Source organism: Drosophila subpulchrella, chromosome 4 (assembly GCF_014743375.2).
Source record: "Drosophila subpulchrella strain 33 F10 #4 breed RU33 chromosome 4, RU_Dsub_v1.1 Primary Assembly, whole genome shotgun sequence".
NCBI classification, from domain to species: domain Eukaryota; kingdom Metazoa; phylum Arthropoda; class Insecta; order Diptera; family Drosophilidae; genus Drosophila; species Drosophila subpulchrella.
The window spans coordinates 770,577-789,649 of record NC_050608.1 but is presented as its reverse complement, the minus strand read 5'-3'; the positions used below and the strand labels follow the sequence as shown (position 1 = coordinate 789,649).

The following is a 19,073-nucleotide window of genomic DNA, read 5'->3' as shown; positions in this document are numbered from 1 at the left end:
AATATTATAATATTTATTTAGCCGCTCCATCGAAGCCTGGTATCCCAGAACCTACCGATTGGACTGCAAATAAGGTAGAACTTGTCTGGCCAGAACCGATAAGTGATGGAGGATCGCCAATCACAGGCTATATAGTTGAGGTGAAAGATAAGTACAGCCCTCTTTGGGAAAAAGCACTAGAAACAGACTCTCCAACTCCAATTGCGACTGTTCAAGGTCTTATCGAAGGAAACGAATATCAATTCCGAGTAGTTGCTTTGAATAAAGGAGGCCAATCGGAGCCTTCGGATCCAAGCAAAGTCTTTATAGCCAAGCCGCGTTATCTTGCTCCCAAGATAGACCGTAGAAATCTTCGAGATATAACATTATCGTCCGGAACTGCTCTTAAATTAGATGCAAATATAACGGGCGAGCCTGCCCCAAAAGTGGAGTGGAAGTTCTCTAATTACCACTTGCAATCCGGAAAAAACGTGACCATCGAGAGTCCTGACTACTATACGAAATTAGTTATTCGACCAACGCAGCGAAGTGACTCTGGAGAATATCTGGTCACAGCCACTAATAGTTCTGGAAAAGATAGCGTACTTATAAATGTGGTTATCACAGATAAACCCACTCCTCCTAACGGGCCGCTACAAATCTCCGATGTACACAAGGAAGGCTGCCACCTTAAATGGAAGCGTCCCAGTGACGATGGTGGAACTCCAATTGAGTATTTCCAAATCGACAAATTAGATCCCGAAACTGGATGCTGGATTCCCTCTTGTCGTTCAACCGAACCCCAAGTGGATGTTACAGGTCTTACGCCTGGAAACGAATATAAGTTCCGAGTTTCAGCTGTAAATGCTGAAGGTGAGTCGCAGCCTTTGGTTGGCGAGGAAACAATAATAGCCAAAAATCCATTCGACGAACCTGGTAAGCCCGAAAACCTTAAAGCAACTGATTGGGATAAGGACCATATAGACTTGGCGTGGACCCCACCCCTGACCGATGGTGGATCACCCATTTCTGGTTATATTGTTGAAAAGAAAGATAAATATGGTAAATGGGAAAAGACCCTTGAGGTTCCAGCTGATCAATGCAAAGCCACTGTTCCGGATCTTGTCGAAGGTCAAGCCTATGAGTTCAGAGTTTCTGCGGTCAACGCTGCTGGACCTGGAGAACCATCTGATGCCACTCCTTCGATAATTGCCAAGGCTCGCAACAAGCCACCTGTTATAGATAGATCTAACCTGATTGAAGTGCGTATTAAGGCTGGACAGGCCTTTACATTCGACTGCAAGGTATCTGGAGAGCCAGCGCCTAAGACTAAGTGGCTGCTTAAGAAAAAAGAGTTGTATTCAAAAGACAATGTAAAGGTTACTCATGTGGAGTACAATACAAAACTAAAGGTTTCTGCTGCCACCCGATCTAATTCTGGTGTATACACTGTTCATGCAGAGAACGCAAATGGAGAAGACAGTGCAGAAGTTAAAGTAACTGTTATCGACAAACCTTCACCGCCAAACGGACCTCTTATGGTTGATGAGGTAAATGCCGAGTCTTGCACTCTACACTGGAATCCACCAGATGATGACGGTGGACAGCCAATAGATAACTATGTCGTTGAGAAATTAGATGAAGCAACAGGTCGTTGGGTACCAGCTGGGGAGACTGAAGGACAAGCTACAAACCTTAAAGTAAAGGGGCTCACCCCAGGTCATAAATACAAATTTCGAGTACGGGCCAAAAATCGTCAAGGAACTTCAGATCCACTCACGACATCACAAGCCATTGAAGCCAAAAATCCGTTCGACGAACCTACAAAGCCTGGTACTCCAACAATTAAAGACTTTGACAAAGACTTCGTTGATTTGGAGTGGAGTAGACCAGAGAGTGATGGTGGATCTCCTATCTCTGGTTACATAATTGAGAAGCGGGACAAATACTCCCCCGATTGGGAAAAGTGCGCTGAGGTTAGTGACGACGTCACCAATGCCCACGTTCCCGATCTAATTGAAGGCGTTAAATACGAGTTCCGTGTAAGAGCAGTAAATAAGGCCGGTCCAGGTACCCCCAGTGATCCAAGTAAGCCCCATCTTGCTCGTCCCAAAAACATGCCACCAAAGATAGATCGAAACTTCATGTCAGATATCAAAATTAAAGCTGGAAATGTATTCGAGTTTGATGTACCAGTTACTGGTGAGCCTTTGCCAAGCAAAGAATGGACTCACGAAGGCAATATGATCATAAACACAGATCGAGTGAAAATTTCAATTTATGATGACCGCACCAAGTTACGAATACTTGATGCCAAACGATCCGATACAGGAGACTATACTCTAATAGCTCGTAACATAAACGGTATAGATAGGCACACTGTCAAGGTTACTGTTTTGGATGTACCAAGTGTACCCGAAGGTCCATTACGCAACGGTGATGTAACCAAAAACTCTATAGTGCTGCGTTGGCGGCCACCCAAGGATGACGGCGGTTCGGAAATAACGCATTATATTGTGGAAAAAATGGATAATGATGCCATGCGCTGGGTGCCTGTTGGTGATTGTACTGATACCGAAATTCGAGCTGACAACTTAATCGAAAATCATGACTACAGCTTTAGAGTAAGAGCTGTTAACAAGCAAGGCCAATCACAACCACTCACGACCTCTCAACCAATAACCGCTAAAGATCCCTTTTCACATCCAGACAAGCCTGGTCAACCACAAGCTGTAGATTGGGGTAAAAATTTTGTCGACTTGAAATGGGCCGCTCCAAAGAGAGATGGCGGGGCACCCATTTCTTCATATATAGTTGAAAAAAGACCGAAGTTTGGTCAGTGGGAACGTGCTGCTGTTGTGCCAGGTGAAGAGTGTAAGGCCCATATTCCTGAACTTACAGATGGTGGGGAATATGAATTCCGAATAATTGCCGTAAACCGAGGAGGGCCCAGCGATCCATCAGATCCATCCAGCACCGTTATTTGCAAGCCACGTTTCCTTGCACCATTCTTTGACAGGTCACTTTTGAATGACATTACAGTCCATGCTGGAAAGCGTTTAGGATGGACATTACCAATCGAGGCATCTCCAAAACCATCTATCAAATGGCTATTCAATGGAAAAGAAATCGGTTCGAACTCACGCGGAGAATCAAATCTTTTCCAAAACGAATTAACTTTTGAAATTCCTTCGTCACTTAGAAGTGATGAAGGTCGTTACACGTTAATACTAAGTAATGAGCATGGATCATTTGATGCATCTGCTCACGCAACTGTTTTGGATCGACCATCGCCACCCAAGGCTCCGCTGGATATATCAAAGATTACAAGAGACGGATGCCATCTAGCCTGGAGTGTTCCAGACGATGATGGCGGTTCACCTATTTTGCATTACATTATAGAGAAAATGGACTTGTCCCGAAGCACTTGGTCCGATGCTGGCATGAGCACACATACTGTTCACGATGTAACTCGACTTGTTCATAGAAAAGAGTATTTGTTCCGCGTTAAAGCCGTCAATGCAATTGGGGAATCTGATCCTTTGGAAGCAGAAAAGAGTATAATAGCTAAGAACGAGTTTGATGAGCCTGATGCGCCTGGCAAACCAATTATTACTGATTGGGATCGTGACCATGTTGACTTGCAATGGCCTGTGCCAAAAAGCGATGGCGGTGCTCCCATAACGGAATACATTATACAGAAAAAGGAAAAGAACAGCCCTTACTGGACTAACGTATTGCATGTTCCGTCAAATAAAAACACAGCCTCAGTTCCAGAGCTAACCGAGGGTCAAGAGTATGAGTTTAGAGTGATTGCTGTTAATCAAGCAGGGCAGTCTGAGCCATCAGAGCCGTCTGATATGATTATGGCCAAGCCGCGATACCTGCCACCAAAAATAATAACTCCACTTAATGAAATTCGCATCAAATGTGGTCTTATATTCCATACAAATATTGATTTTATCGGTGAGCCGGCACCAGAAGCAACATGGACACTTAATAATAATCCGTTAAAATCAAATGACAGATCTACTATTACATCGATCGGTCACCACACCGTAGTACACACTGTTAATTGCCAAAGATCCGATTCCGGAATCTACCACTTACTTTTGCGTAATAGTTCAGGAATTGATGAAGGCAGTTTTGAACTTATAGTACTCGACCGCCCAGGACCCCCAGTAGGTCCAATGGAGTATGAAGAAATAACAGCAAACTCTGTGACTATTTCATGGAAACCACCAAAAGATAATGGAGGGTCTGAAATATCGTCTTATATTATTGAAAAACGAGATCTAACGCATGGCGGTGGGTGGGTACCGGCCGTAAATTATGTCAATGCTAAATATAACCATGCCATGGTCCCCAGACTACTAGAAGGAACGAAATATGAATTTAGAGTGATTGCCGAAAACCTACAAGGGCGCTCTGATCCACTTACATCCGACCAACCTGTAGTTGCCAAAAACCAATACACAGTGCCGGGTGCACCTGGCAAACCAGAACTAACCGATAGCGACAAGGATCACATTTCAATTAAATGGAAACAACCAATAAGTAATGGAGGATCCCCCATAATTGGCTATGACATTGAACGTCGTGACATTAACACAGGCCGATGGATTAAAATAAATGGTCAACCAGTACCCACCACTGAATATCAAGACGACAGAGTAACGCCAAACCATCAATATCAATATAGAATATCGGCAGTTAACGCTGCTGGTAACGGAAAGACTTCAGAACCATCGGGCACATTTGATGCTCGGCCACTGCGCGAAAAGCCAAGACTTTATTTGGATGGTCTTTCAGGAAGACGAATTAAAGTTCGTGCAGGGGAGCCTGTTAACTTAAATATACCTATATCTGGAGCACCAACCCCTACAATTGAATGGAAACGAGGTGATAGCAAGTTGGAGGAAAGCAAACGCGTATCGTATGAGACTAACTCTGAGCGTACTGTATTCCGCATAGACGATTCAAACAGGCGTGATTCTGGAAAGTACACCGTAACTGCCATCAATGAGTTTGGTAAGGATACAGCTGACATTGAAGTTATTGTCGTGGATAAACCATCGCCGCCTGAAGGACCATTAAGTTACACGGAGACCTCCCCAGATCACATCTCCTTGCAATGGTACGCGCCCAAAGACGATGGTGGCAGTGACATAACAGGTTACATTATCGAGTTCACTGAGTTTGGCGTAGACGACTGGAAGCCAGTACCAGGCTACTGTCCTAAGACAAACTACACTGTGAAGGGTCTAACAGAAGGAAAGAAATATATTTTCCGTGTAAGAGCTGAAAATATCTACGGAGCCTCCGAAGCTCTTGAAGGAAAGCCGGTATTGGCCAAGTCACCTTTCGATCCTCCAGGGGCACCATCTCAGCCAACAATTGCTGCATATACGCCGAGCTCGGCTAGCTTAGAGTGGCATCCACCAGACTATTGTGGTGGTAAGCCTATAACTGGATACATTGTTGAGCGACGAGAACGCGGTGGCGAATGGATTAAGTGCAACAATTATCCAACGCCAAATACATCATATACTGTCCCCGATCTTCGTGACGGAGCTCGTTATGAGTTCCGCATAATCGCAGTAAATGAGGCTGGACCCGGCCAACCTTCAAAGCCATCCGATCCAATAACTGCTGAGCATCAGCGCTATCGTCCAGATCCACCTGAACCACCAAAGCCAGATCGTATTTTCAAGGATAGTGTCACATTATCTTGGCGGCCACCCCGCAATGACGGAAAATCTAGAATCAGAGGATATTATATCGAAGTGCGTCCCAAAAACGAAAAGGATTGGAAACCAGTGAACGACTTACCCATTAATTCAACCGTATATACAGTACCAAATCTTAAGGAAGGAGAGGAGTATTCATTCCGCGTTATCGCTGAAAATGAAGTTGGACGATCGAATCCATCTAAGCCATCGCAGCCCATTACAATTGAGGAACAACCAAACAAGCCTTGCATGGAATTGGGAGGCGTTCGAGATATAGTGTGCCGAGCTGGGGACGATTTCAGCATTCATGTACCCTACGTAGCTTTCCCCAAGCCTAGCGCCTTTTGGTATTCCAATGACAGTGTCTTGGATGACGATAATCGTTTGCATCAGCATTTGACTGATGATGCAGCATCGTTTGTCGTGAAGAACTCTAAGCGTTCAGACTCAGGTCAATATCGGCTCCAGTTAAAGAACCCATCAGGGTTTGATACGGCTACCATTAATGTTAAGGTTTTGGATAGACCAGCTCCACCAACACACCTCCGTGCGGATGAATTCGCTGGAGATTCTCTAACATTGTATTGGAATCCACCGAAAGATGATGGCGGCTCTCCCATACAAAACTACATTATTGAAAAGAAAGAAGCTCGTTCTTCTACATGGACTAAGGTTAGCAGCTTCTGCACAGTTCCGTTTGTTAGAATACGAAACCTTGCAATCAACAAAGAGTATGACTTCCGAGTGATAGCTGAGAACAAATATGGCCAATCTGATCCGACCAACACATCGGAGCCTATTCGAGCAAGACATCCCTTTGATGTTCCTAATGCACCTGGTATACCTCATGGCATTGATTCGACTGAAGATAGTATAACAATAGCGTGGTCGAAACCAAAACATGATGGCGGTTCTCCTATAACCGGCTACGTTATAGAGAAACGGTTGCTAAGCGATGACAAATGGACCAAAGCAGTTCATGCTCTTTGTCCAGATCTTACTTGCAAGATACCAAACCTTATTGAAAATGCTGAATACGAGTTCAGAGTAGCTGCAGTTAATGCAGCCGGACAATCGGCTTATAGCGGTTCCAGCGATCTCATCTTCTGCCGCCGTCCACCGCATGCACCAAAGATTACATCCGATTTATCAATTCGTGATATGACGGTAATTGCAGGAGATGAATTCCATATAACCGTTCCTTATCACGCAAATCCTCGGCCAACGCCGTCATGGAGTGTGAATGGTCTTGAAGTCACTCCCGACGAGCGAATAAGATTCGATTCGGACGATTATGCTTCAGTTTATTACAATAAATCTGCTAAGCGAAGTGAGACTGGATCGTACACGATCACACTTACCAACAACAAGGGTTCAGATACGGCATCATGTCATGTCACGGTGGTAGATAGACCAGGACCTCCTCAGGGTCCGTTAAATGCTTACGACATTACCCCAGACACTTGCACTCTTGCTTGGAAAACACCTTTAGATGATGGTGGTTCACCGATAACAAATTATGTAGTTGAAAAATTGGACACTAGTGGCACTTGGGTGAAGGTAAGCAGTTTCGTTCGTAACACTCACTACGATGTTATGGGCCTGGAACCTCAACATAAGTATCACTTCCGTGTAAGAGCAGAAAATCAATACGGTTTGTCAGATCCTCTGGACATTGCCGAGCCCATTGTTGCGACGCATCAATTTACAGTTCCGGATGAGCCTGGTCAACCAAAGGTTATCGACTGGGACTCTGGAAATGTCACATTGATTTGGACTCGACCAGCTAGTGACGGAGGATCCCGCATTCAAGGCTATCAAATTGAATATCGAGATATTGTTAACGACTCTTCTTGGAATACATATGACTACCTAATAAAGGACACTAAATACCAGCTCTACAATTTAACCAACGGCAGCGAATACGAATTCCGTATAAAGGCCAAGAACGCGGCTGGGTTGAGTAAGCCTTCCCCACCATCTTTGAGGTTTAAACTAAAAGGAAAATTCAGTGTACCTTCACCCCCTGGAACCCCGCAAGTCACCAGGGTCGGCAAAAACTATGTCGACTTGAAATGGGAGAAACCGTTAAGGGATGGAGGCTCTCGTATTACCGGCTACATTATTGAACGAAGGGACATCGGTGGAGCCGTATGGGTAAAGTGTAATGATTACAATGTGTTAGACACCGAATACACAGTTATTAACCTGATCGAGATGGGTGACTACGAGTTCCGTATATTTGCTGTCAATTCCGCCGGACGCTCGGAACCTAGCCTATGTACGATGCCGATAAAGGTTTGTGAAGTACTTGGTGGCGAAAAACCCGAATGGATTACACGTCTTCAAGACAGAGTAGCACCTTTTGGCAAGGATTATACCTTGCAGTGTGCCGCCTCTGGTAAACCTACCCCAACTGCTAGATGGCTTCGCAACGGCAAAGAAATTCAAATGGGTGGCGGACGAATTACATGCGACAGTAAGGACGGGCTTTTCCGATTGCACATATCTAATGTGCAAGCTGGAGACGACGGTGACTATACATGCGAGGCAATTAATTCCCTTGGATTTGTTCACACCTCAGGTTATCTTAAAATTGGGTCACCACCAATTATTAACAGATGTCCCAATGAACTTTACTTACCCGAAGGAGACAATACAAAGATCAAGGTTTACTACTCCGGCGACCAGCCACTGACTGTGATATTAAAGAGAAACAATGAAGTTATATCCGATAGTAATGATGAAACGCATGTTAAGTTAATCGTATTTGACGATTATGTAGCAATTTGTATTCGTGATATTGTAAAAAGTGACGCTGGCCAATATCAAATAGAATTCACGAATGATTCTGGTAGTGCCACCGCGCAGTTTGATGTACGCATCACTGGTTTACCTTCAGCGCCCACAGGACCGATGGGGATATCATACATTAACAAAAACTCCTGTACTTTGGCGTGGCGCCCGCCTTCCTACGACGGGGGCCTTAAAGTTACTCACTACGTGGTGGAGCGGAAGGATGTGTCATCACCGCATTGGATAACAGTTTCTAGCACCTGTAAAGATACCGCCTTTAACGTGCAAGGTCTTATCGAGAACCAAGAATATATTTTCCGTGTGATGGCTGTAAATGAGAACGGAATGGGTCCACCACTAGAAGGCTTGAACCCTATCCGAGCCAAGGCCCCAATTGACCCTCCATCGCCACCAGGCATTCCTAACATTACTGAGATTGGAGGAGACTTTGTGCATTTGGAATGGAGCAAACCGGAATCGGATGGCGGTGCTCACATTCAAGGCTACTGGATCGATAAACGTGAAGTAGGCAGCGACACATGGCAACGTGTAAACGCTACCATCTGTGCAGCCAATCAAATAAACTGTCTCAATCTGATCGAAGGTCGCCAATACGAGTTTCGAATCTTTGCTCAGAATGTAGCAGGACTATCAAAGGAATCAACCGCTTCCCAAGCGGTCAAGATAATAGATCCAAAGGCGGCTTCGCCTCCATTGATTGTGAAACCGCTACGCGATGCCAATTGTATTCAGAACCATAACGCCCAATTCACATGCACAATAAGTGGAGTACCTAAGCCAACAATATCCTGGTATAAAGGGGCTCGTGAAATAAGTAACGGTGCTCGTTATCACATGTACTCAGAAGGCGACAATCACTTCCTAAATATAAACGACATATTCGGTGAAGACGCTGATGAATATGTCTGCCGCGCTGTAAACAAAGCTGGAGCAAAGTCAACACGAGCGGCATTGGCCATTATGAGTAAGTATATATCCAAACAAAATTGTTGTCCCTCTTTTACTTTTGTATGTTAAAATTTCTTTTATTTTTAGCTTCTCCAAAACTAAACGTTCCACCACGATTCAGAGACACGGCTTACTTCGATAAGGGTGAAAATGTTGTAATCAAAATTCCCTTCACTGGCTTCCCAAAACCACGTATATACTGGGTTAGGGAAGGCGAAAATATCGAGTCTGGTGGTCACTACACTGTAGAGGTGAAAGAGCGACATGCTGTTCTTATAATTCGTGATGGATCACGCTTGGACTCGGGACCTTATAGAATAACAGCTGAGAATGAACTTGGTTCGGATACAGCCATAATACAAGTGCAAATTAGTGATCGTCCAGATCCGCCGCGATTCCCATTAATTGAAAGTATTGGCACTGATTCATTATCTCTTAGTTGGAAGGCACCTGTCTGGGATGGTGGTAGCGACATAACGAATTACTACGTTGAGCGTCGTGAACATCCATTATCTTCGTGGCTACGGGTTGGAAATACTCGGTTTACTTCTATGGCAGTTAGTGGTTTGACTTCAGGAAAAGAGTATGATTTCCGAATATTTGCGGATAATGTTTATGGACGTTCTGAACCTTCAGACACCAGCAGTCTTATCAAGACAAAGGAGTCTATTAAAAAGAAACCAACAGAACGTAAATGGGAAACCGACGCAAATGGCAAGAAAATTCGCGGTAAAGCAGATGGTCCAATTAAAGACTATGATTCATATGTGTTTGACATTTACTCCAAGTTCGTTCCGCAACCTGTTGAAATATCTCAGCAAAGTGTTTACGATAGGTATGATATCCTTGAAGAAATCGGTACGGGTGCTTTCGGGGTGGTGCACCGATGTCGTGAGAGAAGCACTGGAAATATTTTTGCCGCCAAGTTTATTCCAGTATCACATTCAGTCGAGAAAGACCTGATTCGCCGAGAAATAGATATCATGAATCAGCTGCACCATCAAAAGCTTATTAACCTGCACGACGCTTTTGAAGACGATGATGAAATGGTTTTAATACTGGAATTGTAAGCAAAATCTATACCTTTTTTGTTCTAATTTTATCATTTAATAACGGTTTTTCTTAGCTTATCTGGAGGCGAGTTATTTGAACGCATTACCGCCGAAGGCTACGTGATGACGGAAGCTGAAGTTATAAACTATATGAGGCAAATTTGCGAGGGCATCAGGCATATGCACGAGAAAAATATTATACACTTGGATATAAAGCCAGAGAACATTATGTGCCAAACCCGTTCAAGCACAAATGTAAAGCTTATCGACTTTGGATTAGCGACAAGGCTAGATCCAAATGAAGTTGTCAAAATTACAACCGGTACAGCAGAGTTCGCTGCACCGGAGATCGTTAACAGAGAGCCCGTCGGTTTCTATACTGATATGTGGGCAACTGGAGTGCTGTCATATGTTCTGTAAGTTTTCTATTACATTGCATTTTTCTTTTCAATAACTTAAAACGTAAAATAACTAAAACACACATTTAAAGTACTTTAGAGCAGTTTCTTCAAAAAGGGTTATTAAAAAAAATAAACTTTAATAGTTTTCACAACGATATAAACGAAAATTTTATAAATGTTTTAGCTGCCAACTTAAATTGGTTTTTGTTTAATTTTTTAGTCCTTTTATAGCGGATACTGATTTTAATTAAAACTAAACTTTAAAAAATGTACATTTTTTGAGTATAGTGTATAACTTCATTGAACTTCATTGAACAAGTTACTGTACACTTTACTCAATACAACGTACACAGTCTGAGTGAATGACAAAGTACTCACATTCAACATATAACTAGTTCAGACAAGAATGTTACATATTTTTACAGTGATTAAAAGCTATTAAAAAAAATAAATCTATAAAGTGTCATGTTGATAACATCTAAATTTTAAAAATTAAAGCGGTCTCTCCTGTGGGAGTTATAATACATATCTTAGTTTATCCGCGTGCACACATTTTAAGACTGATTCTCTGAAATGTCCGTATATATTTTAAGTTAACAGACGAGCGAACATACCAGACCCCCATGATCATGTTTTCCAGCTCCAACCAGAACCGGAGTACAGAAATTTTTCCTTCAAATATTTTAAAATCCTATCTTTTTTAGGTTAAGTGGACTATCACCGTTCGCTGGTGATAACGATGTCCAAACACTCAAGAACGTTAAGGCATGCGATTGGGACTTCGATGTGGAATCATTTAAGTACATATCTGAGGAGGGTAAAGATTTTATAAGAAAATTGCTTATTGCTAACAAAGAAAAGCGTATGACTGCACACGAATGTCTTCTGCATCCATGGCTTACTGGAGATCACAGGGGTATGACACAGGCAATTAACCGTGATCGTTATCTGGCCTACCGTGAAAAACTTAGAAAGAAATATGAAGACTTTGGAAGGTATATGCTGCCAATCGGACGCCTATCAGAATACTCATCCCTGAGAAAGTTGCTTATGGAGAAATATAAGATACACGATGCCGTTTTTGATCGGCGTCAAGCAGCGCCACGTTTTGTGATTCGACCATCTTCCCAGTTCTGCTATGAGGGCCAAAGCGTGAAGTTCTATTGCCGATGCATTGCAATCGCTACCCCCACTCTTACCTGGTCACACAATAATATTGAGTTGCGGCAGAGTGTCAAGTTTATGAAACGGTATACTGGGGATGACTACTACTTCGTCATCAACCGAGTAAAGTTAGACGACCGAGGAGAATATATTATTCGTGCTGAAAATCACTATGGATCCAGAGAAGAAGTCGTTTTTCTGAATGTTCAGCCTTTACCAAAAGAACAGCCCAGGTACCGAACGGAATCAACTCCGGTTCGCAGACGTGAACCGTTGCCGTACACCTTCTGGCAAGAAGAGTCCGAGACGGCGCCCAGTTTCACATTCCTTTTGCGGCCACGCGTCATGCAGGCCCGCGACACATGCAAACTTCTTTGCTGTTTAAGTGGCAAGCCAGTGCCTACTGTTAAGTGGTACAAGGACGGCCGAGAGCTCAGCAAATACGAGTATGCGATGACTCACTCTGATGGAGTTGTCACCATGGAAATTATTGACTGCAAGCCATCCGATTCAGGAAAATACAGCTGTAAGGCAACGAACTGTCACGGAACAGACGAAACAGAGTGTGTCGTGATTGTTGAAGGTAAACTAAAAGAACACTATTTTTCCGGATCACTTAAAAAATAATTTATTTAAAGCTAGGCATCCATATGGGTAATTTTTACATTGAAACTTAATATTTATTTGCCAATAATGAAGAATTGGGCAAACATTTTTTCAAATTTTATGCCAATAACAAAAAATTACCAATATAACTAGTATTTTAAATTTAGTATACGGTTTTATTCTCAAATAAAAATATATTTTACATGCTGTTTTTAATTTTTTTTTAAGAACACCCTCATGCCTATCATTGTTTTTTTTTTGAAAACGTACCTTAACTGGTAAAAATTCTTTCTTTGGGTTACTCAAATCTTGTATTTGGTAATTGTTTTTTTTAATAAAAGACAAAATACTCATTTTTTAGATGTCAAAGTAAATTAAAAGTTATGATCAATAATTGTATTTTATCGCATTCTTTGACATTCTTTTGCTTGTTTTCATATTATCATTTAAGTTAAAAAGAAGAACGAACTCTATAGTGGACTGTCCAGACCATCAGATACCCGATACTCTGTTGACCAATTTCAAATGAATGCGTTTTTAACTTAGTTGTTCATAAATTTGAATTAAAAATAGTGTATCATCACATTAATTGTTGGCTTGATTTAACAGATCTAAAGGAAACTAGAAACTGGGCATGTTTAAACCATAAAAATGTACTGTTAATGATTTATATATATTCTCACACAATGATTTGGGCATGTAAGGGCTAGGAACCAGCCATATTAGTTAGACGTCTAATCCTTTATTTTAATACATTGTTATGTGGTCTTTTTTTTAATACGCCTTTTCATTTTGTTTACTACATTTTAAAATTCAACTTTTCCCAGGAGAATGGGTTACGCCTGAGCAGGCTCAACTTGCCCACAATTTCCTTTACTCAGGAGGTAAATGATAATGATGAAATGAACAAAAAATATAAATACATACTTACCTTCAGCATGCCCTTAATACTTAAACTGAACACTTTTTAAAATGAATCATAAATTTAACAATGATCGAGAAAGGAAGCTAGCTTCGGGAACCCGAAGTATACCCTTACAGGAATACATATTGAAATATTTAGGTTATCAGCGAATAAAATGAGTAGGAGTATGATAGCTACAGAAGGTAAACAACAAAATGTTTGTAAAAAGTATAAATATATTTCCAAAATTTTGTACAAACAACGAAATGTATCAACTATAATATTACATCTATATGATATAGTAGTCTGAGCCGCATTAGGAGTCTGGTACCTTTTTGTTTTTAAGAAAGATTTGGACAGGGTTGCTACACCCAAAAAAATCTTCGAGTGGCAATTTGATAAGTGTGGGTGGAAATGACAATGATAAATTGGGAATTTCAACTTTAACGTCAAGTTTAAAAGACATGAACATTTTTAAGTTATGCCGTTTATAATTAAGAGTGTTTCAGCGAAAATATGTAAGATAAGTCACATTATATAGGCCACCTACCTGTAGGTAATGGAAAATAAGTTTGTATGGCACTTTTACTCAGGAGAACCCAATTATCATGGAACAGAAGAAATGGTTCGAGGAAATTTAACAAAGTTATAGTTTGTGTTCGCGTGTAATCGCAAGTTGAATATTAGGAGAAAAATGTAACTCTTTTAGCTCTAAAATAAACCAACAATATAAACATAGATAACGTAAAGGAAAGGCAATATAAGTCTACAACTCAACATAGAACATGTATTTTGTTAATACTAAACTGGGTTTCCCATAAATATTTACAATCCCGTCCAATTAAAAATAAATACTAATATACAATTTCCCCAATCCAAGTTAATCACGATTTCAGTCAAATATTACTTCAATAAATACAACTATACTCTTATCTAACCATTAGTTATAATCCTTAATTTTTTTTCTTCACTCAAACAGATAGGAAATACATTGAGCAGCCACTTAAGCCTGCTCCCCCACCAATTGTAACATCCCGCCAGTTTACCTCATCTTCAATGCAGAGCACATCGGAATCTAAGGCAAGCATTCAAAATTTTAAGTCCTGATAGCATATTTACCGATCAGTTCTAGGCCGAAAAAACAACTGTATCCAACTCAAGTTCTTCAAGCACTCAAAATAGCATTTCAAGCAAAAAGAAGTATGCGTCTAACAGTTTACAGGCCCCTGGAAGCCCGTCTAGATCACGAAGTGCAACTAAAGAACTTATACGTATGCATATATTAAACATACATACAATTTACAAACTAATTATATATATATATGAATTTAGTACCCCCAGATGATTCATTAATGTGCAAGCCAGAGTTTACGAAGCCCCTACACGACCTAACTATCCGTGACGGTGAGCAGTTGATACTTACTTGTCACGTAAAAGGCGATCCAGAGCCTCAAATCACTTGGTCAAAGAATGGGAAATCGATATCATCTTCCGATATTATGGACTTAAAGTATAAAAATGGAATTGCAACTTTAACCATCAACGAAGTTTTCCCGGAGGACGAGGGAGTGTTTACTTGCACGGCCACAAATTCTATTAGTGCTGTGGAAACTAAATGCAAACTAACAATAAAGCGTAAGTGATTCTCTTTAAAAAATAATTATTTGTATTAGGACCGTTCAGAAAAGCTATAAGAAAGTCGTTCTCTACTATCTTATATTTTAAAAAATTATTTGGAAACGGAGGGACGATAACAGGAAAATGGCTGTATCGATTCAGAGTTTGACTTTTCATATAAACTAATATATGGTACATTCTCTGGAAAAGCGAAAGATCTTTATATTGGTACCTACACAGAGCAAATAAAATACCAAAACTAGTCATCAATCGGGTATTTTTGAATATCATATTTATTTTTTCGATATGTGCACATGTCAAATTTGTAACAAAACTATGGTATGTTTAATACCAGTATGGTATTTTTCAATTTCAAGCTTATATGCTTTCTTATCAAACTTTTATTCTTTCATATAAATTTGTTATTTCATATCAGATTTATGTTTGTATTATCAATATTAACCAGTTGATCTTTTAGGAAGGTAAATATTATAACCCCATTAAATTTGCTTATATTATTTATTATCAATAAATTGCCGAATTCAATAATTTTTGGCATGAAGATAGATATTGATAATCAAAACAAAATAGATTTTACAAAATCTTCAATGTGGGCGATATATCGGCTTTAGCGTGGGCGTATGGACGATAGAGTGGGCGTGGCACCCAGCTATAATACACTTGCGCTGTCCCACAGCCTCGAGAATCTGCATGCCAACTTTCTAGCTTTTATAGATTCCGAAATCTCGGCGTTCATACAGACGGAAAGACGGACTTGGCTAGTGCTCTTCTTACTTCACGAGTAAAGGGTATAAAAAGTGATATTTAAAAATAGAGGAGACTGTAGATTCGTCGAAAACTATGTAACAGGTACAAGGAAGCGTTTCCGATCCCATAAAGTATATGTATATATTCTTCATCAGAATCACTAGCCAAGTCGATCAAGCCATGTCCGTCTGTCCGTTTAAACGGTGTAATTAGGCATGCAGATTATAAGGATTCCTGCGCATTGCAAGTTTGTTTTAGCAAAGTGCCCAGTATAAGCCCCACAAATCGCCTAAAACTGTGGCTCCTACAGTTTGAATGCAAAAATACAAATTTTGACTGAAATGTATTAAAACAAGAAAGGAAGTTAACTTCGGCTAGCCGAAGTTTCTATACCCTTGCAGTTAAAATTATTAAAATTAATTCGACATTCTTAAAAATATAAAAAAATTATATTCCCAATAGTATTAGATAATATGTCAAAAAACACCTAAACTATAATTTGTTTCATATTATTTTGCCACTAATTTTCCGATCGTTCCAATGGCAGCTATATGATATAGTCGTCCGGTTTTGATAAAATTATATACGTAATTCAGAACTAATTAAAAATGGTTTTTCCAAGCGTAGGAGGTTACATGTTAAACAAGAAAGGAAGTTAACTTCGGCAAGCCGAAGTTTGTTTACCCTTGCAGCTATAATTATTAAATTTAAGAATACAAAAAATTTAATTTCCAATAGTATAAGATAATATGTCAAAAAACACCGAAGCTATATTTTTTTTCATATTATTTTTCCACCAATTTTCTGATCGTTCTTATGGCAGCTATATGATATAGTCGTTCGATATTGATAAAATTAAATTCGAAATTCAGAACTAATTAAAAAATGTTATTTCCAAGCTTAGGAGGTTATATGTTAAAAAACACCAAAGATATAATTTTTTTTCCGATTATTCCTATGGGAGCTATAAGATATAGTTGTTCGATCCGGCAGGTTCCGACTTATATACTACCTGCAAAAGAAATATAGAAAGTTTCAGCCCGATAGCTTTAAAACTGAAAGACTAGTTTGCGTAGAAACGGACGGACATGGCTAGATCGACTAGTCTAGTGATGCTGATGATTTTTATGATTATTATGTAGTTGGTAATCTTTTTATGTTATATGTACATATGATTAGGATCACAAGCCGGGTCGATCTGTCCATCCGAATTAACATTGAGATCTTGGAAACAAAAAAGGCAACAAGGTTGGGACTAAGTATGCAGATTCTAGATATACATATTAACTGAAATTAATTTCTTTCGTCAATATATATCGATTATCCTAAACAATATTTTGCCCCTCCCACAATAATAATCATTTTAACAAAAATGAATTGACACCATGGATTGACCTAAAACTGTCTGTTGACCAAATGCTTGAAGATTTTGTAAAAGTGTAACTTACATTTTTCTTTATCAATACCTATCTACAAACTTTTTAATTTGGACCATTCATTTAAAAGATATGACCAAATAATGTATATGCCGCTAGGCAACAGTCTCTTTTTAAAACCGAAACTAAGCCAAAACAAGAAATTAATTAATTTAAAAAAACTATTTCTATATAATTTTAGCGCTGGATAAGAGCTCTACCAAACGAAAAGTAATTTCCGGCGACAAAGCACCAAAAATAGTTAGTCACTTGGAGTCGAGATTTGTTAAGGATGGCGATGCAGTTACCTTGGCTTGTCGCATCATTGGGGCCGAACATTTCGATGTGGTATGGTTGCACAATAACAAAGAGATAAAGCCAAGCAAGGACTTCCAATACACCAACGAAGCCAACATATACCGATTGCAAATCGCCGAGATTTTCCCCGAAGATGGCGGCACCTACACCTGCGAGGCCTTTAATGATGTAGGCGAATCGTTCAGTACCTGCACTATTAATGTAACAGTGCCTGGAGATGAGCCTAAGCATCCGGCTTTCGTGAAATTCCCCATATCAGTTTCGGTTCTTGAAGGAGAGGCTACCACATTTGAATGCGAATTAGATTCAGAACTCCTTAATTTGGTTTGGGTTAAAGATGGCAAGCCCATTGACGAAACTCTTTCACGATACTCATTTACTAAAGATGACAACCGATACGCTTTTACAGTTGCGAAATGCAACATGGACGATGTTGGCCAATACCAGGCAAAAGCGGTAGCCAGAAAGGGAGAAAGTATATGTGCATTCTCGGTGAACGTGCACAACACCGATTGCTAAGCCAATTTCGGAAGTTGTTATACTTTATTCAACCAACTATATAAAACGTGCATATATATTATATACATATGTATTAAGAGTATGCCAAAATTAGACTGCTCATGAAAAGTCGCTTTCATCATCCAAACATCTATACATATACATAGGCGTTTATGTATATAAATATATGTAAAGTTTATGCATTTCAACCATATCGTCCATAGTCCTGCAATATCAGATATTCACGTGCACCCACATAATTCACGCATTATATGTAAAAATACTATTAATCGCAAAATAATGTCTAAGAAAATGTAATCTAACTGTCTACCCTTACAATTTTATAAATGGCAATGAACTCACAGACACTGTTCGGTAATGACAGGTACTACGCTGCTTGAGTGACTACTGGCATCCTCAACAATAACATCTAAAACACATTAGTCATTCAAGTAGTTGAAACCTATAATTCTCGATCAGAGCTCTGTATAACTTACGAAATATAAAGACAAATGTGAAGTATGCGGGCAGTAATTGACATAAAAATAAATGTAATATTTTTTAAATAAAACTGATAACTTTTTTGTTGCTGGACTAAATTGGCATTGACATTAAAGCAATGTCTGCAAAAAAATGAAGGCAGATATAAAACTGATCAGACTATGAGAGACTGATGCTGTGATACCGCACACAAATGGTCCAAAGTGTCGTAGCAAAGGGAATCCATCGAAAACATTGGAAGCAGTTGCAAGCTGCGCCAGGGTGGTGTTGAGAGAGTACTAGGCTATAGTACAGTACATAGTACTCAGATTAGCTAAGAGTTTCAATAGTCGAAGAATCGTATTCTTTGTAGT

The 19,073-nt window shown here is 40.0% G+C and overlaps 1 protein-coding gene across 35 annotated transcripts in view; it reads left to right on the top strand.

Annotated features, from left to right (window-relative positions):
• Nucleotides 1-18,794, top strand: part of LOC119552740 (twitchin) — a 63,036-nt gene extending 44,242 nt beyond the window's left edge. For all 35 annotated transcript variants that reach the window (XM_037865397.1, XM_037864510.1, XM_037864177.1 and 32 more), the window contains 9 exons: nucleotides 22-9,492; nucleotides 9,564-10,542; nucleotides 10,603-10,944; nucleotides 11,634-12,676; nucleotides 13,527-13,583; nucleotides 14,583-14,683; nucleotides 14,736-14,874; nucleotides 14,936-15,238; nucleotides 17,606-18,794. In XM_037865397.1, coding sequence (XP_037721325.1) covers nucleotides 22-9,492; nucleotides 9,564-10,542; nucleotides 10,603-10,944; nucleotides 11,634-12,676; nucleotides 13,527-13,583; nucleotides 14,583-14,683; nucleotides 14,736-14,874; nucleotides 14,936-15,238; nucleotides 17,606-18,240 — 13,070 coding nt within the window. In that variant the 3' untranslated portion in view covers nucleotides 18,241-18,794. The remainder of the gene's footprint in view (nucleotides 1-21; nucleotides 9,493-9,563; nucleotides 10,543-10,602; nucleotides 10,945-11,633; nucleotides 12,677-13,526; nucleotides 13,584-14,582; nucleotides 14,684-14,735; nucleotides 14,875-14,935; nucleotides 15,239-17,605) is intronic.
• Nucleotides 18,795-19,073: the final 279 nt, after the last annotated feature.